The sequence below is a fragment of the Leucopleurus acutus genome, assembly GCF_964270905.1.
Source record: "Leucopleurus acutus genome assembly, chromosome: 12".
Taxonomy (NCBI): Eukaryota; Metazoa; Chordata; class Mammalia; order Artiodactyla; family Delphinidae; genus Leucopleurus; species Leucopleurus acutus.
In genome coordinates this window covers 11551233-11578459 of record NC_139154.1, presented here as the reverse complement: position 1 = coordinate 11578459, position 27227 = coordinate 11551233, and the positions used below count along the sequence as shown (strand labels likewise).

The 27227-nt window shown below is 36.7% G+C and overlaps 1 protein-coding gene across 1 annotated transcript in view; it reads right to left on the bottom strand.

The window, feature by feature from the left end:
- The window catches only part of DNAH6 (dynein axonemal heavy chain 6), a gene marked incomplete at both ends in the record, with an annotated part of 284256 nt that overhangs the window by 41062 nt on the left and 215967 nt on the right, over positions 1-27227 (bottom strand). The window contains 4 exons of the mRNA XM_082852453.1: positions 2054-2244; positions 13137-13306; positions 22122-22257; positions 25991-26224. Coding sequence (XP_082708579.1) covers positions 2054-2244; positions 13137-13306; positions 22122-22257; positions 25991-26224 — 731 coding nt within the window. The remainder of the gene's footprint in view (positions 1-2053; positions 2245-13136; positions 13307-22121; positions 22258-25990; positions 26225-27227) is intronic.

Below are 27227 nucleotides of genomic sequence, written 5' to 3'. Positions count from 1 at the left end.
CTGTTATTGAAAAAATATGACTTCCTAAACAATGTATAATATATATGTTTAAAAATTTTATACATTATATCAAACTTCTCCAATATTCTATAGTTTCTGTGCAACTTAAATCTTTTGCTCAATATTAGTTTGTGTGACCCATCCATATTGATATACGTAGTCATAGTTATTCATTTTCATGGCTATAGTGTATTGTATTTAATTTTATGAATAAACCACAATTTATATAATCATTTTTCTAGGTGGGCAATTTGGTTGTTTCCAGTGCTTTTTTTTTGGTATTATAAACGTTTCTCCAAATGTTCTTGAACATGGCTTCTTGCATGCCTGTGACTGATTTTGTTGGAACACGCAAATTCAGTAGTGAATTGTTGGGATATGGGGAATACTACCTTCAACTTTAATATACTGCTAATAATTCTTCAAAGTGATTTAACCAATTTTTTACTCCCTCTTGCAATATGAATGTTTCTACAGCTCCCTATCTTTGCCAACATTTTGCTAATTTGATGAGTATGAAATGACATCTTCTAATGGTTTGAATTTGTTGTTTCCTAATTACTTGTGAAGTTGGACATCTTTTCATATGCTTATCAGGATTTAGATTTCCTTTCTGAGAATTTCCCTTTCACGTTTTTTGTCTTTATTCCTATCGAACTGTTTTCTTTTTCTTATTAATTCACAACAGCTCTTAAAAGTTCTGTATACTAATTCTTTGGTAGGACTTCAGAATCAAAGGCAAATGTGTAAGACCATTTGATGGTCAATTTTATGTGTCAACTTAACTGGGTCACATGGTGCCCAGACATTAGGTCAAACATTATTCTGAATGAGTCTGTGGGGGTGCTTCTGGGTGAGATTAATATTTGAATCAGTAAACTGAGTAAAGCAGATTGCCCTCTTTAATGTGGATAGGCCCCATCCAATCAATGGAAGACCTGAATAGGACAAAAAAGCTGAGTAAGAGGGAAATCCTTTTGCCTGACTGTTTGAGCTGGGTCATTGCTTTTTTTCTGGCCTTTGGATTCAGATAAAAACACTGGCTTTTCTTGGGTCTTGAGCTTACTAGCTTTCAGACTGGGACTTATTACTGCTGGCTTTCAAGCCTCTGGACTTGGACTAGAACTACACATCATTTCTCCTGGGTTTCTATCTTGCTGACTGCAGATTTTGGGTCTTATCAGTCTCCATAATCATGTAAACCAGTTTCTTATTTTACATACATAATATATATACACATATATAGGATAAAATATAGATAGGGTATTATATACATATTATATTTTTATACATCCTATTGGTTCTGTTTCTCTGGAGAAGCCTGACTAATATAGATTATGAACTTCAAAGAACAGATGGGATCCATCATCTTGTAATTGCCAGTCCAGGGACCAGGCCAGACCAGCCACTCCATGCAAGGGCCTGTCAGAGCTGGAGATGACTTCCTAGATATGAGACCTCCTACTCTCCTCTGACACTCTGTGGTCTTGTGCACTTTCCTACCCATCAGGACACCATCTTGGGGAGGAGTGGGGGAAGAAGGAGTCAGGAAGACTGAACTTTCATGAGAAAGAAGCCAAATCAACTTACCCTGGAGACATTTAAACCAGAAGAAAATATAATATTGTAAATTCACAAGTTTAAACTTTCCCCTCCCTCTCTTAACCAGCAGAGTAGAAGCTCAGGAGAAAGATGAGATTAATAATACAACATAAAGAGCTATGGAATTTTTTGCACATTTGAGCATAAGGAATAAACTACAATCCTTTTACAGTTACATTAAAATTGTCTTAAATAACTAATCACTATTGCATTAGATTATTATACTTCAACATTTTAAACAATCTCCCCTTTGCTCAAATGAAGTTTACATCTGATCTTATGATATTTAACACCATTTAACAACATGCATAGCTAAATATTAAAGTGTCTTAATTTATTTAGTAAGGAATACCTGAATTAGGAATTTACACTCCACAAAGGGAAGAAAAAAGGCAAATTTTAACAAGGAGATGTTCATATGAATTATTAAAACTGCACAATATGACCTTACCGTTCTGAATACCCGCTGTCCCGGGCAAACCTCTGAAATGCACCCATGGGATCTGAGCCTGTGCTTAAGATAAATACCAGGGGAGTTTTGTATGACATGTCTTGATACAGAGAGGGCAGGTCCATGGGTGGTGTCTCTACAAAGGATTTCCCAAGAGTTTCTATTACAAAGTCTGTAAGAGCAAAAACCACCTGAAAATTGAAAGGAAAAACATTACAAAAATACTGGATGAGGTTCCAATTCAACAATGTATCAGAAATTCTAGCCAGACCTATTAGGCAGGATAAAGAAATAAGGAATTCAAATCAGAAAGGAAGAAGTAAAAATGTCACTATTTGCAGATGATAAGATCTTATACAGTTGCCCTTTGAACAACATGAGTTTGAACTGCACAGGTTCACTTATACAGTGGATTTTTTCCAATAGAAATGTACTATAGTACTACACAATCCATGGTTGGTTGAATCCTCAGATGAGCAACCACAGATACAGAGGGCTGACTGTAAAGTTATATGTAGATTTTCTATTGTGCAGAGGGCCAGTGCCCCAACCCCTGCATTGTTCAAGGGTCATCTGTGTATAGAAAATCCTAAAGACTTCACCAAAAAACCGTTAGACCTAATAAATGAATTAAGTAAAGTTGCAGGATACAAAATCAACATACAAAATCAGTTGTGTTTATACACACTACAGTGAAATATCTGAAAGAGAAATAAAGAAAACTATCTTAAATCAGAAAGGAAAAAACAAATACCGTATATTAATGCATATATGTGGAATCTAGATAAATGGTATAGGTGATTTTATTTGCAAAACAGAAATAGAGACACTGATGTAGCAAACAAATGTATGGACACCAAGGGGGGAAAGGGAGCAGGTGGGATGAATTGGGAGATTGGGATTGACATATATACACTATTGATACTATATATAAAATATATAACTAATGAGAACCTACTGTATAGCTCAGGGAACTTTATTCACTGCTCTGTGGTGACCTAAATGGGAAGGAAATCCAAAAAAGAGGGGATATATGTATATGTATAACTGATTCACTTTGCTGTACAGTAGAAACTAACACAACATTGTAAAGCAACTATACTCCAATAAAAATTAATTATAAAAAATAAAATAAAAAATAAATTAAAAAAGAAAACTATCCACTTCCAATAGCATCAAAAACAATAAAATACTTAGGAATAAATTTAACCAAGGAAGTGAAAGATTTGTACACTGACAAGACATTGATAAAAGAAATTGAAGAAGACATAAACAAATGGAAAGATATCCTGTGTTTGTGGATTGTAAGAATTAATATTGTTAAAATGTCCATACTACCCAAAGCCATCTATAGATTCAATGCAATCCCTATCAAAATTCCATTGATGTTTTTCACAGAAATAGAAAAAAATTCCTAAATTTATATGGAACCACAAATGACCTGAAATTGCCAAAGCAATCCTGAGAAAGAAGATCAAAGCTGGAGGCAGGACACTTCCTGAATTCAAATTATATTCCAAAGGTGTAGTAATCAAAACAGTATGGTACTGACAAGAAAACAGACACATAGATGAATGGAACACAACTGAGAGCCCAGAAATAAACCCACACATATATGGTCTACTACTAATATTTGACAAGAAAGCCAAGAATAATCAATGGGGAAAGAATAGTCTCTTCAATAACTGGTGTTGGACAAACTGGACATTCACATGGCAAAGAATGAAATTGGACCGCTATCTTACACCACTCATAAAAATCAACTCAAGATGAATTAAATATTTAAATATAAGACCCAAATCCATAAAACTTCTAGAAGAAAACAGAGGGGAAAATTTCCTTGACATAGTTTTAGCAACGAGTTTTTGGATATGACGCCAAAAGCACAAGCAATGAAAACAAAAATAAACAAGGGACTATACAAAACTAAAAAGCTCCTGCATAGCAAAAGAAGTAACCAACAAAATAAGAAGGCAACCTATGGAATGGGAAAAGGTATCTTAAAACCATACATCTGATAAGGTGTTAAAATCCAAAATATGTAAGAAACTCATGCAACTTAATAGCAAAACCAAACAATCTGGTTAAAAAATGGGCAAAGGATCTAAATAGGCATTTTTCCAAAGGAGATAAACAAATGGCCAACAGGTACATAAAAAGGTGCTCAACATCACTAATTATCAGGGAAATGCAAATCAAAACTACAATGAGCTATCACCTCACACCTGTTAGAATTGCTGTTAACAAAAAGACAAGAGATAAGTAGTGTTGGTGAATAAAAGGGAACCCTTTTGCATTGTTGGCAGGAATGTAAATTGGTGTAGCCACTATGGAAAACAGAATGGAGGTTCCTTAACAAATTAAAAATATAGCTACCAGATGATCCAGTAATCCCACTTTTGGGTATTTATTTGAATGAAATGAAGTCACTACCTTGAAGAGATATCTGCACCCCCATATTCATTGCAGCCTTATTCACAATAGCCAAGACATGAAAACAATCTAAATATGCATCCACAGATTAATGGGTAAAGACATTTGGTAAATATATACAATGGAATATCTTGCCATTTGTGATAGCAAAGATGGACCTCGAGGACATTATGTTAAGTGAAATAAATTAGAGAAAGATAAACACTGTATGGTATCACTTACATGTGGAATCTAACAGAGCTGAACTCATAGAAACAGACAGTAGAATGCTGGTTGCCAGGGTATTGGGAGGGGGGAGAAATGGGGAGATGTTTCAAAGGGTACAAACTTCCACTTATAAGATGAATAAGTAGTAGCATTCGAATGTATAGCATGGTGACTCCAGTTAACAATATTATATATTTAAAAGTTAAGAGATTAATTCTGAAATGTTCTCACCACACACACACACACACACACACACACACACACACACACACACACGGTAATTATGTGAGGTGATGGATGTGTTAATTAACCATATTGTGGTAATCATTTTGCAATATATGTATGTATCAAATCATCATGTTTTACACCTCTTAAACAATGTTACTTGTTAGTTATATCTCAGTAAATCTGGAAAAAAACAATATAGCTCAGGCAATGTAAATTAAAAAAAAGTCTCTTTAGGTAACAATTCTATCATTCTAATATATTTTTATAAAAGGAAAATTATAAAGTAACATTTCCCCCCTCCAGAAACAAATTTAATAAAATAATGTAACACTCTTGAGAGACACTCAACATAACAGAAATAGAGGGGAAATTCCTCAACCTGTTAAGAGGTATCAATGAAAACCCCACAGCTAACATCATACTTAATGGTGAAAACTGAATGCTTTTCCTCCTAAGATAGGTACAAGGCAAGTACATCCACTGCCATTACTTCTCTTCAACATTGTCCTGGATGTTCTAACTAGGGCAATTAGTTAAGAAAATAAAATAAAAGATATCTAGATTGGGAAGGAAGAAGTAAAACCATCTCTATTTGCAGATGACAAGATCTTGTATATAGAAAATGCTATGAAACACAGTAAAAGTCTGTTAGAATAAACAAGTTCAGCAGGTTTGCAGTATACAAAAATATACTGCAAACTATTTCTCTACAGTAGCAGTGAGAAAACCAACAATGAAATTAAGAATGCAATTCCACTTACAATAGCAACAGAAAGAACAAAATATTTAGAAGTAAATTTAACAAGAGAAATGCAAAACTTAGTCTCTGAGAACTATAAAACATTGTTGGAATAAATTAAAGGAGATCTAAATAAATGGAAAAACACCCCATGTACATGGATTGGAAGACTTAATGTTAAGATGCAAATACTCCCTAAATTGATCTACAGAGTCCAATCAAAATTCTGACTGGTTTCTTTTCAGAAATTTCCAAGCTGATCCTAAATTCATATGGAAACTCAAGGGACCCAGAATAGTCAAAATAATCTTGAAAAAGAAGAGCAAAGTTGGAAGACTCACACTTCCCAATTTTAAAACTTGCCACAAAGCTACAATAATCAACACAGTGCAGTAGTGGCATAAGGGTAGACATATAGATCAATGGACTAGAACTGATATATTAGAAATAAACTCTCACAATTATGGCCAATTGATTTTTGGCAAGGGTGTCAAGATCATTCAATGGAGATAGAAGAGTCTTTTAACAAATGATGCTGGGACAACTGGATATTCACATGCAAAAGAATCAAGTTGGCTCCTTATCTAACACTATATAAAAATTAAATCAAAATGGATCAAAGATCTTGATGTAAGAGATAAAGTTTTATAACTCTTAAAAGAAAACATAGGAGTAAATCTTCATGACATTGAATTAGGCAATGGCTTTTTAGATGTGGCATCAAAAGGATGAGTGACAAAAGAAAAACAAATTGGAAATCACCAAAATAAAAATTAAAAAAATTTTGTGTTTCAAAGGACACCATAAAGAAAGTGAAGACAACCACAGAGTGGGAGAACTTTTTTTCTTTCAAATAATGTATCTGTTAAGGAAATTTTATTTAGAATATATAAAGAACTCTTTCAACTCCATAAGAAAAAGACAAATAGTTTTAAAAAATGGCAAAGGATCTGAAGAGACAGTTCTACAAATAGCCAATAAACACAAGAAAATATGCTCACTGTCATTAGACACAAGGACACCTCAAGAAAATTACAGACCAATATCCTTGATGAATAAAGATGCCAAATCCTCAATGAAATATTAGCGAACAAAGTTCAAAAATACATTAAAAGGATCATACACATAATCAAGTGGGACTTATTCCAGGGATGCAAGGATGGTTCAACATTCTCAAATCAGTCACTGTGATACACCACATTAACAAAATGAAAGATAAAAAACATATAGGCACCTCAATAGATGCAGAGAAAGGCACTTCTGGTGGTGTGGTGGTTGAGAGTCCGCCTTCCAATGCAGGGGACGCGAGTTCTATCCCTGGTCAGGGAACTAAGATCCCACATGCTGTGGGGCAACTAAGCCCATGCGCCACAACTACTGAGCCCACACACCACAACTACTGATCCTGTAAGCCACATCTAGAGAGCCCATGTGCCGCAATAACAGAGCCCACGTGCTCTGGAGCCCATGAACCACAACTAGAGAGAAGCCCGTGTGCCACAATGAAGAGCCCTTGCACTGTGACAAAAAATCCTGTGTGATGCAACTAAGACCTGAAGCAACCATAAATAAATAAATAATAAATATTAAAAAATAGATGCAGAAAAAGCATTTGACAAAATTCAATACACATTTATGATAAAACTTCCGACAAAGTGGGAACATACCTCAACATAATAAAGGCCATATATGACAAGCCCACAGCTAACATCATACTCAGTAGTGAAAAGGTAAAAGCCTTTCCTTTAAGAACAGGAACAAGGCAATGATGTCCACTCTTACTATTTTTATTCAACATAGTATTGGAAGTCCTGGCCAGAGCAATTAAATAAGAAAAAAAAAAAGACATCCAAATTGGAAAGGAAGAAATAAAACTGTCACTGTCTGCAGATGACATACTGTCGTATATGGAAAACACTAAAGACTCTATCAAGAAACTGTTACAACTAATAAATGAATTCAGTAATATTGCAGGATACAAAATCAAGACACAAAAATCTGTTGTGTTTTTACATACTAATAACAAACTATATGAAAGAGAAAAGAAGAAAGCAATCCCATTTACAATTACATTAAAAAGAATAAAATATCTAGGAATATATTTAACCAAGAGATGAAATACCTGTATATTGAAAACTACAAGACATTAATGATGAAACATTGAAGAAGACACAAATAAGTGGAAAGATATTCTGTGTTCATGGTTGGGAGAATCAATATTGTTAAAATGTCCACAATACCCAAGGCAATTTGCAGATTCAGTGCAATCTCTATCAAAATTCCAATGGCATTTTTCACAGAACTAGAATAAATAATCCTAAAGTTTGTACAGAACTTCAAAAAAACCTCTAATAGCCAAAGCAATCTTGAGAAAGATGAACAGAGCTGGAGGCATCACACTCCCTGATTTCAAACTATGTTACAAAGCTCAAGTAATTAAAGCAGTATGATATTGGCATAACAACAGACACACAGATCAATGGAACAGAACAAAGAGCCCAGAAATAAACCCAGGCATATATGGTCAGTTAAATTACATCAAACGGGTCAAGAATATAAAATGGGGAAAGGACGGTTTCTTCAATTAATGGTGTTGGGAAAACTAGACAGTCACATGTAAAAGAATGAAACTCAGCCACTATGTTACACTATACACAAATATTTACTCAAAATGGATTAAAGACTCAAACATAAGACTTGAAGCCATAAAAGTCCTAGAAGAAAACATATGCAGTAAACTCCTTGACACAGGTCTTGGTAATGATTTTTTGAATCTGACACCAAAAGCAAAAACAACAAAAGTCAAAATAAATAAGTGGGGCTACATCATACCAAAAAGCTTATGCACTGCAAGAGAAACTATCAACAAAATGAAAAGGCAACATATTGAATAGTAGAAAATATTTGCAAATCTTAGATAAGGGGCTAATATACAAAATATACAAATAACTCATGCACCTCAATAGCAAAAAGCCCCCAAACAATCCAATTAAAAAATAGGCAGAAGATTTGAATAGGCATTTTTCCAAAAAAGACATACAGATGGACAACAGGTACATGAAAAAGGTGCTCAGCATCATTAATCATCAGGGAAGTACAAATCAAAACCACAATGAGATATCATTTCATACCTGCTAAAATGACTATTATCAAAAAGACAAGAAATAAGTGTTGGTGAGGATGTTGAGAAAAGGGAACCCTTGGGCACTGTTGGTGGGAATGTAAATTGGTGCAGCCACTATGGAAAACAGTGTCTATGTCTGCAAAAATTTAAAAATAGCACTACTGTATGATCCAGCACTCACAATTCTGGATCTTTATGCTAAGAAAATGTAAACACTAACTTGAAAAGATATATGCACCCCATGTTAACTACAGCACTTTTTACAATAGCTAGGTCATGGAAACAACCTGTGTCCATCAATGGATAAATGAATAAAGAAAATGTGGTATATATATGTACACACACAATAGAATATTATTCAGGCATGAAAAAGAATGAAATCTTGCCATTTGCAACAACATGAATGGGCCTTGAGGGCATTATACTAAGTGAAATAAGTCAGACAGAGAAAAATAAATATATTACCTCTCTTATATGTGTAGTCTTAAGAACAGCAACAACAACAACAAACTCCTAGATACAGAGAACAGATTGGTGGTTGCCAGAGAGGGGAAAATGGGTGCAGAGGATGAAAAGGTTAAAAAAAAAAAGTGTGTGTGTGTGTGTGTGTGTGTGTGTGTGTGTGAGAGAGCGAGAGAGAGAGAGAGAGAGAGAGAGAGAAAGAGAACGAACTTCATTTCCTAAGATCGGAATTCTTAACCTAGAATTATAAAATCATATGTAGGAGAGCATTCATGCATTTTCTAAGAAGGCCTGCAACTATCATTATATTCTTCAAAGGGTCCAAGTGAAAAAAAGAATCCCTGCCCTCAGGCTGACCTGCAGCCTGTGGCTGGGAAGGGTGGGCAAGTATCCCTTGTGAAGCCCCTTTGCTTCTATCAAAGCCTAGGTGGTGCCCAAGGGGAGTGACTCTGCCCACTTCTGGTTCAGGGCTTGATTCCATTTCCCATTCTATTTATTTCATATTTGTTCCCATGAGCAGCAGCTCTGACCACAGCCTGAAGGCCTGTCTCTGAGCTCTTCTGGGCCCTTCTCCTCTGGGACCCTCTTCTCCCAGTAGGTCCTCCCTCCAGTCCCTGCTAGGCTTCCCCAGCCAGGGTACTACTCCACGTCTAGCTGCTGCTCACCCCTTACCTCCCCACCAAATTGGATGTTGGTTTGACACAGGAAATGATTTATATGAGAAGTTGAGAATATCACCCCTTCAAAGAGATTCTCCTTGGTTCCCACCCGAAACTAGCTTTCACTCTATTACTTTTACTGAAACTTCCCATTCATGTCCTTCCAAGAACTTTTTGCAAATGGAAAATATTTTATTCTTTTTTTTCCCCTCTCTCTCACTAGAATGTGAGCCCATGGGAATATGGACTTTGAATTTTTTCTTTTTCACAATTGTAGCCTCAGTGCCTAGAATACAATAATTACTTACCAAGGTAATTGTTAAATGTTCTATGAACAGAAGCTAAGAGAAAGTTACCAGTCTTCAAATATTGGAAGGTGACTCTCAGGTCTTTCCTGAGTCTGGTCTTCTCTGGACCAGAGAAATGGGAATGCTGGCTGGGAGACAAGGCCTCACAGCAGGTGGGATCTTGCATGGACATAGCCGACCAGCATCTCTTCTCCAGGAAATCTTCCAGTAGTCATATTTTTACTGTATGATGCAATTTCCCTATCCATAGCTGACTGGACCAGGGGTAAAACTTAAGTCAAGCTGGACCAATCAGAATCTCTCTCTTAAGAATTTGAAACTAGAGGAACAGTTTATAGTTGAGAGCTGAGTGCTGATAATTGCAATACTACAGAGCTATGTTCATTGAACTGCCCAGATTATTACTCTTCCTGAAGCGTGATTAATTGGCTTTTCCTTGAAAGAGGAAATGAGCTACCCCCCAGTATCTTTTAATTTTAATAAATCATTTTTTTCTTAAACTTATTAAGTTTACTCTCTATGGTTGTAACCTAAAGAACCTAAGCTCATACACAGAGACACAGAACCTGAAAAAACAACAATTTCCTATAGTCTAGAATTTTCTAGCACATGTCTTAATCTTTAAAACTCCTTCTTCTTTGGGGCACCTGCCACTTAGTCATCCTTCATTCTTGTCAGCATCCAACCTGGTAGCCACTGTCCCATATTCACTGAAGACTTTCCATCTGCTCATAGCTTTCCTCTCCATTCATGTCTGTTCCAATGATTTATCAACTGTGTCTCACCATCTGGGGTGACACAACCCAGGTTCAGGGTCCATAAGGCCATCCCACACCCTAACACCACAGTTCCTTGACCTCTAACTCTAATGCAGATCATCTCATCACTTCCTCAGTCACCCACACCCATGGCTACCCTCAGGACATTGTCATCACTTAGAACTGCTCATCAGAAATTTTAAGTTCAACTTTGATCACAATCTCTCCCATCCTTCTAGCTGTGCTACTCCTCTAGTCCAACTACATTTGCTTCCAAAGAAACTTTCAAGGTTTTTCCTCTTCTCCCAGTCTGTAAGCTCTTTCTTAGATCTCTCCTCGTTTATAGAACTACTTTTACCAACAGTCTCAATGGCTTTTTATCCTCTATTCATCTATTGTAATTATTGGTAGCCCAGGTTGACCCCACAGCCTTTCAGTGTTCCTACAGAGATGGCAGAAAATCCTACAGCATAGCCTCAATATTTCCCAGCTATGCTTTGGCTTTCTCCAGCGAGTTTTCTTTCTCTCATTTCTCATAGGAACATCCTCCATTCATTCATTCTGTTGATAACTTGCTGTACCGAAACTCTATACTTCTTTGGTTTCCACGTCACTTCTTTCTCCTGGTGTTCTTCTTGCCCCTCTGCCTCTTCCTTCTCATGGGTTCTTCATCCTTTCTTTCTGCCCTTTCAAAGTTGGTGCTTCTCAGGGTTTCATCCTTTGCCCACTTGTCCTCTTATTCTATTATTCCTCTACCATTTTAACAACTCCTGTGGTTTTACTTTCCAACTCAATGCTGATGATTCCCCAATCTCTATTTCTAAGCCATATTTCTCTCTAGAGTTTTTTTTTTTTTTTTTTTGTGGTACGCGGGCCTCTCACTGTTGTGGCCTCTCCTGTTGCAGAGCACAGGGTCCAGACGTGCAGGCTCAGCGGCCATGGCTCACGGGCCCAGCCGCTCCACGGCATGTGGGATCTTCCCAGACCGGGGCACGAACCCACATCCCCTGCATAAGCAGGTGGACTCTCAACCACTGCACCACCAGGGAAGCCCTCTCTCTAGAGTTTTATAACCAGATATTAATTGGTCTCCATACTACTATACACTCTGATACTGGTGGACACTGCAGACTCAGTGACATCTTTCTCTGACATGTTTTTCCTTTCACATTTGCTTAGTTGTTGATACAACCATCCCCTTTGGCACCCAAGCAGAAACTAGGAGCAACACAGTTGCCCCATCTCCACATTCCCCTCCATCTTTTTAATCTACTACCTCTATCCTAATTCAGTTTGCCATAACTTAAAAAAAAATTTTTATTGGAGCATAGTTGATTTACAATGTTGTGTTAGTTTCAGGTGTACAGCAAAGTGCTATATATATATATATATATATATATATATATATATATATATATATACCTATCTCTCTCTATATATATCCATTCTTTTTCAGATTCTTTTCTCATATAGGTTATTACAGAATATTGAGTAGAGTTCCCTGTGCTATACAGCAGGTCCTCTTTGGTAACCATAAGTTTGATTTCAAGATATGTGAGTTTTTCTGTTTTGTAAATAAGTTCATTTGTATCATTTTTTAAATTAGATTCCACATATAAGCAATATCATATGATATTTGTCTTTGTCTGATCTCACTTAGTATGATAATCTCTAGGTCTATCCATCTTGCTGCAAATGGCATTATTTTGTTCTTTTTTTATGCAGACTGCTGTAATTTCTTATATAAACTACATCAACCATCTTCAAACTGGTCTTGGTAACTATGGTGTTTTTCTCTTCAAATGCCTTCTTCCCATTGCTGCCAAGATCTGAAAGGCCCATCAATCCCCTGCTAATGCTGTCCAGCAGATCCCTGCCCTCTCTAGCAGAGAGCACAATTTTCCCATGGCACACACCAGGGAAGGCCCACCAGGTTCCTGGCTAGCTCTCCAATGTTTTCTTTCATCATTTTCTGTATAAAACATTATGTTCTATTAATAACAAAGTCTCTATTTCTTATTAATAACACAGAGTCACAAACCACCTCCCAAACTTGGCCATTGCTACTCTCTAAACAAATCTACTTCAGTCCATGAATCATAACTGGCTGGTGAGCTTTAGTAGAAGTAATTATAACACAGTTCTTTAATGAAAAAATCTCCTACCTTTTCTTCTTTACAGCATTTAATAAGAATTAGCTTATGGAAATAACTTAATTCTGGACACCAAAAATTATGGTTTGTGGGCACCCTTTCTGTTGTCATGAGTTGATCATCCTCCTTTATTTTAGAATAGGCTTCCCATTCAGGTGGGTTAAGATAAGTCTCAAAAGATCCTGGAAACACAATTTAAAAATATGCTTTAATTAAAGTTGCTTTGACTTTGATATTAAATAAATATATTTGGTAATTAAAAAATCTCTACATTTACCATTAGCTTTTTACATTACCACAAATGTAAATATATTTAATCTCCCCCTACCCAACCTAATTAAAAAATAGTGAATTTAAAATTGGATCAGAAAACGAATTCAAACCACTTAACAAAAGGCAAAGCTAAAACAAATGACAGAGAAGTTAAAAATAAAAGGATGCATAGAGATATATCAATCATATGTGAGCAAAAACAAACACCTGCCATGATAAGAGTAACACTGGATATCTTAAAATTCAAGGCAAATATAATTAAATGGGATGAAATTGTTCAAGTTATATTAATTAAAATACAAACCCAATAATAAAAACACAATAAAATAAACATATATGTGTCAGACAATAGCATAAAAATACATCAAACCATCACTGTTGAAGGCAGAAGAAAAAGCAGAAAAACATATTAATGATAGGAAATAACACAACTGTCAGTCTGTGACAGATAAAGCAAATTAAAAATTCTGGTATAAATAATTTTTACCATATAAATAATATATGAATTGACATCGCTACAACTTTATGCCCTAATAAACAGAACACATTGCCCTCAACCCCCCTGGAATATTTATAAGAAATGGGCTTGCATCTCACGTGAGGCTTAGGATTCTAGTTAGCCCTTACTCTGGTTATAACATGTAGTAAGAATTAGCATTGAAATTCCTGCAGAGTGAGAGGGCAGACAGCAGAAGCAAGAAGAACTACAGTTCTGCAGCATGTGGAACAAAACCCACATTCACAGAAAGACAGACAAAATGAAAAGGCAGAGGACTGTGTACCAGCTGAAGGAACAAGATAAAACCCCAGAAAAACAACTAAATTAAGTGGAGATAGGCAACCCTCCAGAAAAAGAATTCAGAATAATGATAGTGAAGATGATGCAGGACCTTGGAAAAAGAATGGAGGCAAAGATCGAGAAGATGCAAGAAATGTTTAACAAACACCTTGAAGAATTAAAGAACAAACAAACAGAGATGAACAATACAATAACTGAAGTGAAAAATACACTAGTAGGAATCAATAGAAGAATAACTGAGACAGAAGAACAGATAAGTGACTTGGAAGACAGAAAGGTGGAATTGACTGCTGTGGAACGAATAAAGAAGAAAGAATGAAAAGAAATGAAGACAGCCTAAGAGACCACTGGGATAACATTAAACATACGAACATTGGCATTATAGGGATCCCAGAAGGAGAAGAGAGAGAAAAAGGACCCAAGAAAATATTTGAAGAGATTATAGTCAAAAACGTTCTTAACATGGGAAAGGAAATAGCCACCAAAGTCCAGGAAGTGCAGAGAGTCCCAGGCAGGATAAACCCAAGGAGAAACATGCCGAGACACATAGTAATCAAACTGATAAAAATTAAAGACAAAGAAAAATTATTGAAAGCCACAAGGAAAAAATGACAAATAACATACAAGGGAACTCCTACAAGGTTAACAGCTGATTTCTCAGCAGAAACTCTACAAGCCAGAAGGGAGTGGCATGATATATTTAAAGTGATGAAAGGGAAGAACCTACAACCAAGATTACTCTACCCAGTAAGGATCTCATTCACATTCACCAGAGAAATCAAAAGCTTTACAGACAAGCAGGAGTTAAGAGAATTCAGTACCACAAACCAGCTCTACAACAAACGCCAAAGGAACTTCTTTAAGTGGGAAACACAAAAGAAGAAAAGGACCTACAAAAACAAACCCCAAACAATTAAGAAAATGGTAATAGGAACATACATATCGATAATTACCTTAAATGTGAATGGATTAAATGCTCCAACCAAAAGTTACAAGCTCACTGAATGGATACAACAATGAGACCCATATATATGCTGCCTACAAGAGACCCACTTCAGACCTAGGGACACATACAGACTGAAAGCGAGGGAGTGGAAAAAGATATTCCATACAAATGGAAATCAAAAGAAAGCTGGAGTAGCAATTCTCATATCAGGCAAAATAGACTTTAAAATAAAGAATGTTACAAGAGACAAGGAAGGACACTACATAACGATCAATCCAAGAAGAAGATATAACAATTATAAATATATATACACCCAACATAGGGGCACCTCAATACAGAAGGTAAATGCTAACAGCTATAAAAGAGGAAATCAACAGTAACACAATAATAGTGGGCGACTTTAACACCTTATTTACACCAATGGACAGATCATCCAGACAGAAAATTAATAAGGAAACACAAGCCTTAAGTGACACATTAGACCAGACAGATTTAATTGATATTTCTAGGACATTCCATCCAAAAACAGCAGATTACACTTTCTTCTCAAATGCACACGGAACATTTTCCAGGATAGATCACATCTTGGGTCACAAATCAAGCCTCGGTAAATTTAAGAAAATTGAAATCATATCAAGCAACTTTTCCAATCACAACACTATGAGATTAGAAATCAATTACAGGGAAAAAGCATTAAAAACACAAACACATGGAGATTAGACAATATGTTACTAAAACCCAAGAGATCACTGAAGAAATCAAAGAGGAAATAAAAAAAAACCTAGAGACAAATGACAAAGAAAACACAACAATCTAAAACCTATAGGATGCAGCAAAAGCAGCTCTAAGAGGGAAGTTTATAGCAATACAATCCTACCTCAAGAAACAAGAAAAATCTCAAATAAACAATCTAATCTTACACCTAAAGGAACTAGAGAAAGATGAATTAACAACACCCAAAGTTAGTAGGTGAAAAGAAATCATAAAGATCAGAGCAGAAATAAATGAAATAGAAATGAAGAAAACAGTAGCAAAGATCAATAAAACTAAAAGCTGCTTCTTGAGAAGATAAACAAAATTGATAAACCTTTAGCCAGACTCATGAAGAAAAAAAGGGAGAGGGCTCAAATCAATACAATTAGAAATGAAAAGGAGAAATTACAATGGAAACTTCAGAAATATGAAGCATCATAAGAGACTGCTACAAGCAACTCTATGCCAATAAAATGGACAACCTGGAAGAAATGGAAAAATTCTTAGAAAGGTATAAGCTTCTAAGACTGAACCAGGTAGAAATAGAAAATATGAACAGATCAATCACAAGTAATGAAATTGAAACTGTGATTAAAAATCTTTCAGCAAACAAAAGTTCTGGACCAGATGGCTTCACAGGTGAATTTTATCAAACATTTAGAGAAGAGCTTACACCCGTCCTTCTCAAAATCTTCCAAAAACTTTCAGAGGAAGGAACACTCCCAAACTCATTCTATGAGGCCACCATCACCCTGATAACAAAAACAGACAGATATACTACAAAAAAAGAAAACTACAGACCAATATCACTGATGAATATAGATGCAAAAATCCTCAACGAACTACTAGCAAACAGAATCCAACAACACATTAAAAGGATCATATACCATGTTCAAGTGGGACTTATCACAGGGATGCAAGGATTCTTTAATATATGCAAATCAATCAGTGTGATACACCACATTAACAAATTAAGGAATAAAAACCACATCTCAATAGATGCAGAAAAAGCTTTTGACAAAATTCAACACTGATTTATGATAAAAACTCTCCAGAAAGTGGGCATAAAGGGAACCTACCTCAACATAATAAAGGCCATATACGACAAACCCACAGCAAACATCATTCTCAATGGTGAAAAACTGAAAGCATTTCAACTAAGACCACAAACAAGAGAAGGATGTCCACTCTCACTACTATTATTCAACATAGTTTTGGAAGTTTTAGCCATGGCAATCAGAGAAGAAAAAGAAATAAAAGGAATACAAATTGGAGAAGAAGAAGTAAAACTGTCACTGTTTGAAGATGACACGATACTATACAGAGAGGATCCTGAAGATGTCACCAGAAAACTACTAGAGCTAATCAATGAATTCGGTAGAGTTGCAGGATACAAAATTAATGCACAGAAATCTCTTGCATTGCTATACACTAACAATGAAAGATCAGAAAGAGAAATTAAGCAAACAATCCCATTCACCATCACAAGAAAAAGAATAAAATACCTGGGGATAAACCTACCTAAGGAGGTAAAATATCTGCACTCAGAAAACAATAAGACACTGATGAAGGAAATCAAAGATGACACAAACGGATAGATATACCATGTTCTTGGATTGGAAGAATCAATATTGTGAAAATGACTATATTACCCAAAGCAATATACAGATTCAATGCAGTCCTTATCAAATTACCAATGGCATTTTTTACAGAACTAGAACAAAAAATCTTAAAATTTGTATGGAAACACAAAAGACCCTGAATAGCCAAAGCCATCTTGAGGGAAAAAAACGGAGCTGGAGGAATCAGACTCCCTGACTTCAGACTATACTACAAAGCTACAGTAATCAAGACAATATGGTACTGGCACAAAAACAGAAATATAGATCAATGGAGCAGGATAGAAAGCTCAGAGATAAACCCATGCACCTATTGTCAACTAATCTATGACAAAGGAGGCAAGGATATACAATGGAGAAAAGACAGCCTCTTCAATAACTGGTGCTGGGAAAACTGGACAGTTACATGTGAAAGAATGAAATTAGAATACTCCCTAACACCATACACAAAAATAAACTCAAAATGGATTAAAGACCTAAATGTAAGCCCAGAAACTATAAAACTCTTGGAGGAAAACATAAGAAGAACACTCTTTGACATAAATCACAGCAAGATCTTTTTTGACCCACCTCCTAGAGTAATGGAAATAAAACCAAAAATAAACAAATGGGTACCTAATGAAACTTAAAAGTTTGCACAGCAAAGGAAACTATAAACAAAACGAAAAGACAACCCTCAGAATGGGAGAAATTATTTGCAAAGGAATCAACAGACAAAGGATTAATCTCCAAAATATATAAACAGCTCATGTAGCTCAATATTAAAAATACAAACAACCCAATCAAAAAATGGGCAGAAGACCTAAATAGATATCTTTCTGAAGAAGACATACAGATGGCCAAGAGGCACATGAAAAGCTGCTCAACATCACTAATTATTAGAGAAATGTAAATTAAAACTACAATGAGGTATCACCTCACACTGGTTAGAATGGCCATCATCAGAAAATCTACAAATAACAAATGCTGGAGAGGGTGTGGAGAAAAGCCACTTGCACTGCTGGTGGGAATGTAAATTGATACAGCTACTATGGAGAACAGTATGGAGGTTCTTTAAAAAACTAAGAATTACCATGTGACCTAGCAATCCCACCTTATGCTTATACCCAGAGAAAACCATAATTCCCAAAGACACATGCACCCTAATGTTCATTGTAGCACTATTTACAATAGCCAGGTCATGGAAGCAAGCTAAATGCCCATCGACAGACGAATGGATAAAGAAGATGTGGTACATATACACAATGGAATATTACTCAGCCATAAAAAGGAACGAAATTGGGTCATTTGTAGAGACGTGGATGGACCTAGAGACTGTCATACAGAGTGAAGTAAGTCAGAAAGAGAAAAACAAATATCGTATATTAATGCATATATGTGGAATCTAGAAAAGTGGTACAGATGAACCAGTTTTCAAGGCAGAAAGAGACACAGATGTAGAGAACAAATGTATGGACAACAAGTGGGGAAAGCGGGGTGGTAGTGGTGGTGGTGGGATGAATTGGGAGGTTGGGATTGACATATATACACTAATATGTATAAAATAGATAACTAATACTGAACATGGGAAAAAAATAAAGAAATGATTTTAAAAAAAGAAAAAAAAGAAAGGCAACCTACTGAATGGGAGAAAAAAAAAAAGAAATTCCTGCAGGTGCAGGGAGCACAGTACGGTGTAAGCCCCCCAGCAAACCAGCACAACCATCTAGTGATGAAACAGGCTGCTGCGGTTGAACATTAGGCAAAATAGTTGGCTTCCATGGCGGGCTAGGAAACCACTTTCCCCAGCTGGTCTACTGGGACTCTCCTCTGAGAGCCTAACAATAGCAACCACAGAGCTGGTGACAGTTTAAAATGTAGTGACACTTAAGACCATGGCCCTGGAGCCATGGAGTATGTACCTCTGCAAGACTTCTAATTTCTATATGAAATATACACAATTACATGGTATGAGACCACAGGGCACAGCATACCACAGTGTTTTCTAGTTGAAAGTGGATGCTTTATTCTGAGGACCAGGTAGTAGAACCACTTATTCCAAAAGGACTTCTTTTCTCTTCAGGTTCTCATTACTGGTATAATCACCAGGGCTTTGACTAACAAGACATGATAATTTAAAATTATAACTCTCAACTAATAGGACATGAAGCACTTAGAAACCATCAAAGACACAAGATTGAGGCAATTAGGAAGCCTTTGAAGGTAAGAGTGGCATTGAAATTAATTATTAAACTTAACCTGCAAAGATCCAAAGCTCAGTTTTAGAACACAAGCCATCCTATGACATGTACAAACCTTCACCATTCTGCAGGATTTCCAGAATCAACCTTGAAATTTAACAAATGAAAGCAGGATGGTTGTTTTAAATTACTAATATTTTGGTCCCAGTTGACAGGAATAACATGGTGCCTTTTGTCCAAACACGACGAGTTGTTCCCAGAATTACTTAACCTTTCAGCCTCTACCTCTTCCCACTTTCTTTGCTTCTGTGTTTATCAGGATCCATCTAGCCTTTTTTGCTTCAGATCTGTCCCTAACTGTCCATCACTAGGCTTCTCCTATAAGTATTTTTTCTTTTGTGTTCTACTTCTAGCTACCTTGTTTAACTGGTCCACAATATAGAAACATAATTTTTATTTGATTTATTTATTGAAGAGTATTTTATTTTTTCTAGTCTTTATTTAGAAATCAAATGAACATATTAGGATCCCAGAAATTCTGGTTCATGTAGCTTTTAAACCACCACACTTACTAGGTATATTCAGGTAAATAAACATTCATATGAGAAGTAGAAGAATAATTACTAAAAATAGCAATAGGGCTTCCCTGGAGGCGCAGTGGTTGGGAGTCCGCCTGCCTATGCAGGGGACAGGCGTTCGTGCTCCAGTCCGGGAGGGTCCCGCGTGCCGCGGAGCGGCTGGGCCCGTGGGCCGTGGCCGCTGGGCCTGCGCGTCTGGGGCCTGTGCTCCGCGGCGGGAGGGGCTGCGGCGGTGAGAGGCCCGCGTACCGCAAAAAAAAAAAAAAAAAAAAAAAAAAAAGCAATAGAACACAGAACTTCAAATCAGTACAGGGGAAATAAAAAAAAGAATGTGGACAATTCACTTGAAGGCAAGAAAGAAGAAATAAAAATGAAGCAAAGAAAAAGCCTGCCATGGAAAAAATCCCTACAAAATAAGATGATAGATGTAAATCCAAATAGATCAGGATTCTTCAGCCCTGCCACTACTGCCATTTGGGGCCAAGTGGTCATTTGTTGTGGAGGGTTGTTCTGAGCATTGTAGGATGTTTAGTCACATCTCTGGTTTCTACCTACTAGATACCTGCAGCACCACCCCAGTCATGGCAACCAATAATGTCTTCAGATGTTGTTGAATGTCCCCTGGGGAACAAAATCTTCCATAGTTGAGAGCCACTGAAATAGATCAATAGCCATCCTTAAAATAATTGGATTAAAACTTGCCTGTTTAAAAAGAGAGACTCTCACATTGCTCAAAACAGCAAAATCCAACTAAAGATACACCGAAAACATGACGATGACACAAAAGACTTGAAGAGGAAGAGTGTAGAAATATATAAAGGGGGAATACTAATGAAGATAATCCTTTTGTAACAATATTAACCTTAGAAAATATATTTTAAGGCAAAAAGCACTATTCAGGGTAAAGAGGAATATTATTTAATAAAAAAGGAATAATTTGCTAGAAAGAGAGTAATCCTAAACGCATTTATAATTAACAGCATCAGTTCCACAAGATATAATGGGAGAAATTCCAGAATTACAAAGAGAAATTGTCAATCATAGTGGTGAGCCTTACAGATTTAGTATAAAAGACAGTAAAATAAACACCACAATTAATAGGTTTGAACTAAAGATTACATATCTTTAGTTCAAAAGATTACATATCTTTTGCATCCAAGAAAAGACACACATGGAACATTTTACATAAACTGAAGGATAAATAAATTACAAACAAGTTCATGCAAACCATGAGTATAATTTCTACAATGTAAGTAAATTATAAACAATAAAAAGATAGCACCCCCAAATCGTAAATGAGTTTGAATTAAAAAGTATACTTTTAGAATCAAAAGGGCTACAGAGTAAAACTTTTGGGGAAAAAGTAACATAAAATGTTATAATTAGAGCAGGCATAACCTCTGGGGAAGAGGGAAAGGGTCCTATGAAGGAGTATAAGGGGATTCTGTGATGCTGGTACTGGTCTATTTCTTGACTTGGGTGGTGGCTCATAAGTATAGTCGGTTTTTGATAATCAAATTGCTGATTCTGATTTGTGTACTTTTCCATATGTATGTTATCGTCAATAAAAAGTTAAAAAAAAAAAGTATGGGATGCAGCTAAAGCAATACCTAGAGGTAAATGCATCTTTTTAAAATGGGTATAATAGTAAACATGAAATATTGAAAATTCATGGACGAAGCATTCAACTCAAGAAATTGGGAAAACAAGTAATTCACAATTTCTTAATAATGAAGACATTTCCTAGTGAAAAATATTGATATTGCAGAAGAGGTTAAAGGAGACCTTAAAGTTAGGATTCACAAGCTTGTTTACAACCCCATATAGCAGAGCCTTTTTGACGTCTTACCTATGCGTATGGAAATAGGATGTAACACTATGTATTGTGTAAGTCCTTTAAAAACTGGAAATTCTTCTTCTAAGTCACAGCATGCGAACCACATGGCAGTAAGCAGCCAGGGAACTTCAGGCTTAGGTGGGCGTTCCTATTAGAAGACAGAAAGAACAGGAAGTTGTCACAAAGACAACCACAGAATATGCTTTCACCTTGTCTAAGTGAAAAATCAAGCTCTAATAGAATGTTAAAAATAACCATTTACCCAGGACAAGTATAAGATATAGTGAGATAGAAATGGTGTTGAGTCAATTCTATTTGTTGGCCTTTGAACAGAAGTACAGCTGATGAAACTTTTCATGTTGACATATGCAGAGAGCAGTTGATCTGGTGAAAGGTTAAAATAAAATCTGTAAAGTCTACTTCTAGCCTGTCCTCCAATATGTCACACCAGTCTCTCCCCACCCCTCAAATATTCTTATATTAATGATTTTTTCCTAGAGAACTAGTTTTTAAATCCAGTTCCCAGATGTTCTCACCTCTAGGAGATAGGAAAAGTTGAGTAGTATAGCAAAATCAGTAGCAAGACAAGTGAACATCTCATTCCAGCTGGGCTAAGTGTGTATACGTCTAATCATTTCATATATTCCCAGAAATTTCTGGGAAAAGTATTGTGCCATCTGGCAATATTCCATGAAGCCTTTGCATGTGGCTAAACAGTTTAAAAAGAGACAGGAAAACAGCTGTGATTGTAGACTGAAACTTGTTCTTTGAAAATTTCATGAATATTTGCCTGAGGTTTTATACCACATTTTTAAATGGCTTTATTGAGATACAATTCATATACCATGCAATTCACCCATTTAAAGCATACAATCCAATGTATTTTAGTAAATTCACAGTTATGTGTAACCATGACCACAGTCAATTTTAGAACATTTCATCTCCTCAAAAACCCCCATGTATCCTTTAGCAGTTCCCCTCCCATCTGCCCATGCCCTCTAGCCCTAAGAAACTGAAACTAGTTCTTTGAAAATTTAGTACTTTGAAACAAAACTTTGAAAGTTTGGTACTGCTTTCTGTCTCTACCCATTTGCCTCTTCTGAATACTTCATATAAATCAAATTTTACAATATGTGGTCTTTTGTGACTGATTTCTTTCACTTAGCTTAATGTTTTCAAGGTTTATTCATGTTGTGGTATGTATCAGTACTTCATTCCTCTTTATGATTGAATGATATTCTGTTGTTATGGATATACCACATTTTGTTTACCTGCTCATCAGTTGATGGACTGGCTTGCTTTAACCATTTTGGCTATTACAAATAGTGCTGCTATGAATATTCATGTCTAAGTTTTTGTGTGAACCTATGTTTTCATTTCTCTTTGATATATACCTAGGAGTGGAATTGCTGGATCATGTGGTACTTCTACATTTAATTGCTTGAGGAGCTGCCAGACTGTTTTCCAAAGCAGTTGCACCATTTTTCATGTTTGTTAGCAGTTTATGAGGGTTCTGATTTGTCCACATGTTCACCAACACTTAGTATTATCTGTCTTTTGATTCTAGCCATTCTAGTGGGTGTGAATGGCATCTCCTTATCATTTTGATTTGCATTTCCCTGATAAATAATGAGGTCAGACATCTTTTCATGTGCTTATTTATATATTTGGAGAAATATCTATTCAGGTCCTTTGGCTATTTCTAAGTTGGGTTGTCTTTATTATGGATTCATAAGAATTCTTTATCTATTCTAAATACAAATCCTGTAACATCTTAATGTTTTCGAGGTTTATTCATGTTGTAGTATGTATCAGTACATCCTTGTCAAAATCAGTTGACCATAGACTCATGGCTTTATTTCTGGACTTTCACATTTGATTCCATTTACCCATATGTCTATCCTTATGCTAATATGTTGCTGTCTTGATTACTGCTGCTTTGTAGTAAGCTTTGGGATTTAGATCTCTTGTAATCCTGTATGAATTTTAGGATCAGTTTGGCAATTTCTGAAAAGAAACCAGTTAGAATTTTGATAGGGATATCACTGAATCTGTAGATCAGTGTGTGGAGTATTGCCATCCTAACAATATTAAGTCTCCAATCCATGAACATGGGATGTTTTCCTATTGATTTAGGTCCTCTGATTTCTTTCAGCCTGTTTTGTAGTTTTCAGAGTATAAGTTTGAACTTCTTTTGTTAAATTTATTTCTAAGTATTTTATTATTATTGATGCCATTGTAAATGGAATTGTTAGTTCACTTTATATTGTTCATCGCAAATGTAAAGAAATCCAAATTAATTTTGTACGTTGATCCTGTATCCTGCAACCTTGCTGAGCTTGTTTATTAATTCTAATAGTTTTATTTTTAAAGTAAATTCCTTAGTGTTTTCTATGTACAAAATCATGTCATCTGCAAATAGAGATAGTTTTACTTCTTCCTTTCCAATCTGGATGCCTTTCATTTCATTTTCTTGTGTATCTGTCCTGGCAAGAATTTCCAGTACAATGTTGAAAAGAAGTGGTGAGAGCAAACATCCTTCTTGTTTCTGATCCTTGGTGGAATGCATCCAGGCTTTCACTATTAAGTATGATGTTAGCTGTGGGTTTTTGTGTATGCTCTTTATCTGGTTGAAGAAGTTCTCTTTTATTTCATTTGTTAAGTGTTTTTATGATTATTAGTTATGTGATTCTGGAAAGGTCTTTAACCTCTCTGAGCCTTTGCTTGAAAAACCTGTAAACACAGCTGTTAACAAGAATACTGTGAAGGAAGAAGGGTGACAATGCCGGGAAGGGCTTAGCTGAGTGACTGACCAACAGTAACAGAGTGAGGTGGGTAAGAGGGCAAGCTCTACAGACTTGACTGCAAGGGTTTTAATCCTGGTTCCAAACCCTAATAAGTGTGTGATCATGATGAGTTACATCATCTCTTTGTGCCTAATTAACTTATCTTCAGACTAGAGATAAAATTAGGAACTCACCCAACAGGAATACTGAAATAAATAAATGAGTAGATATACATAAAACACATAGAAAACCCTATATAACTATTAACTGTGATTATGAAGTTAAGACAATGTTAAGCAAGGATTAACAGAATATGTATGTATATGGGGTGGGTGGGGGTCAGGAAAGAAGGACCATCTGGTGTAGAGGTCTTCTTTGGGCTTGTCCTGGGAGTGCAGGGTGCTGAGAGTCAAATGAAAGCACAAAGTCCAATGTCCCAGTGCTCTGAGGCTCAAATACTGGCAAACAGATGCAGGTGTCAGGTCTGTAGGGGCCAAGGGTAGGGCTCGAGATTGAAGACAGAGCCAAGAGTTTAGAGCTGGACTGGAAGGACTTGCAGGCAAGAGTTGGGGGACTGTGCCTCAGTTCTGTGGGCCACCAGGTCTGTGGTACATGGGTGAGTTAGGCCAATTTGAGGGGCTGGGGCAATTTAGACAAATATTATGGTATGACAGAAGTCAACAATCAAGTTCTAGTCCTTCCCGTGCTTTATAATGAAAGATGGGTCCAGGCAAGAGGGGGTCATTGTTTCACAAACAGTGTGGCCAGATCTGTGAATTACAACTTTTATTGGATTTCAACTCTTCCCATTTGTAAGATGGTCAACTTTTCAAAACATGTCCCCATCTACTAGTTCACTGGTTACTCCCAACATCTCTTTTCTACAGGTGAGGACATTGCTGCACAAAGAGGTCAAATGTTACCAACATTATATAGTGACTAAAGACAGAACTAAATTATAGTCTGGGTCCCTGACCCCTAGCGGGCCACACAGCTGAATGTATAACCTTCAGCCACCAGAGTCACCGTGGAGCATTGGTAGGTGCTTGTGGGCTCTATCTAATAACATTCACAATCTAATCTTGACACAGATACCTTTTCCAATCCTGCAGAACCTCGGAGAAAGAAATTCCATTCAGCATCAGTTAAGCTTCCTTGCTGACGCATGATCTCAACACAGAGCATAAAGCTGTAGATGAGTTTATGTTGTTCAAAAAGTCCTCTCGAGACATTGACATAAGCCGTTAGGAGAGTCTGTTCTAGTAGAATTTCCATGCGCTGCTGTAGATCATCTGTCCTCACAGAGGTTTCGATTGTTGTATTGAACAACTGTGAAAGAGAATTCTATCAGTGTCTCTGAGTTAATTCAATTTCATGGAGGAAAAAATATCCCTGCTCCTCACCCTGACTCCCCCAAATTCAGTGAGTAAATAGCAGCACAGGTGGTGAATACTGTACCATGAAAAAGTCCAGAATTCATCCCAAATTGACACATTTATATGTAATATTTATTTTGTGCACTCCTCTTTCTCTCCCCATTTTCCAGAAATGGACCAGTGCCAAATTCTTGACTATTGAAAAGGCATAATATTGACTTTGGACAGAAAATGCAAAATAAAGGTGAGCTGGCAAAACGAGTTTCTCATATCCTCAACTCACATTTGATAATCACTTTGGATGAGAGGTGTAAGGACTAGGTAAGGTCATGCCCTCTTCTTGGCATTTTCCTAAGATAATTCTTAGGGTGTGGGAAGAACGTGTAAGAATTTTCTTTGAAATTTAAGAGGAACCAGCTTTAAAGAAGACTTCCACCCTGCTTCCCACCTGGAAATTTTGGGAACAGGCCTCCTCCCCAAAAGGTGACTCACATTACAAGGATATCAGGAAGGCAGCAGAGACGGTGGCATGGAAGGCTCAGGTGAGAGGGATAGAGGCAGCCCCACCCATTTCCTGCCACTTCCAAGTAGCACAAGGGTAGGGGGAGGGGAGATCCAGAAATTCCCAAGGGTCTTGAGCTGTGTGACAAATCTGAGCAGAGCCTGAACTCAGGGGCTTGCCTGCAAGTCATGGCCAAGGGGATCTTGCAGCAGAGACTGGGGTCTCATGAGGGATGAGAGGACCATGCTTATGGTTTCGGCCTTGAGGATCCACAGCACAAGGGGCAAAGGTGCCAGGTGAGGAAGGGCTGCCCAATTCATTGGTCACCTTGAGAGGGATCGAGATGCATTGCTCATGGCGAGATCAGACAGATTGAAGCAGATTGGACACTGGAGACCAACTGAGGGCCAGGGCAGATCAAGGTCAAGAACGGTGCTTCACAAGCCCCTAAAAA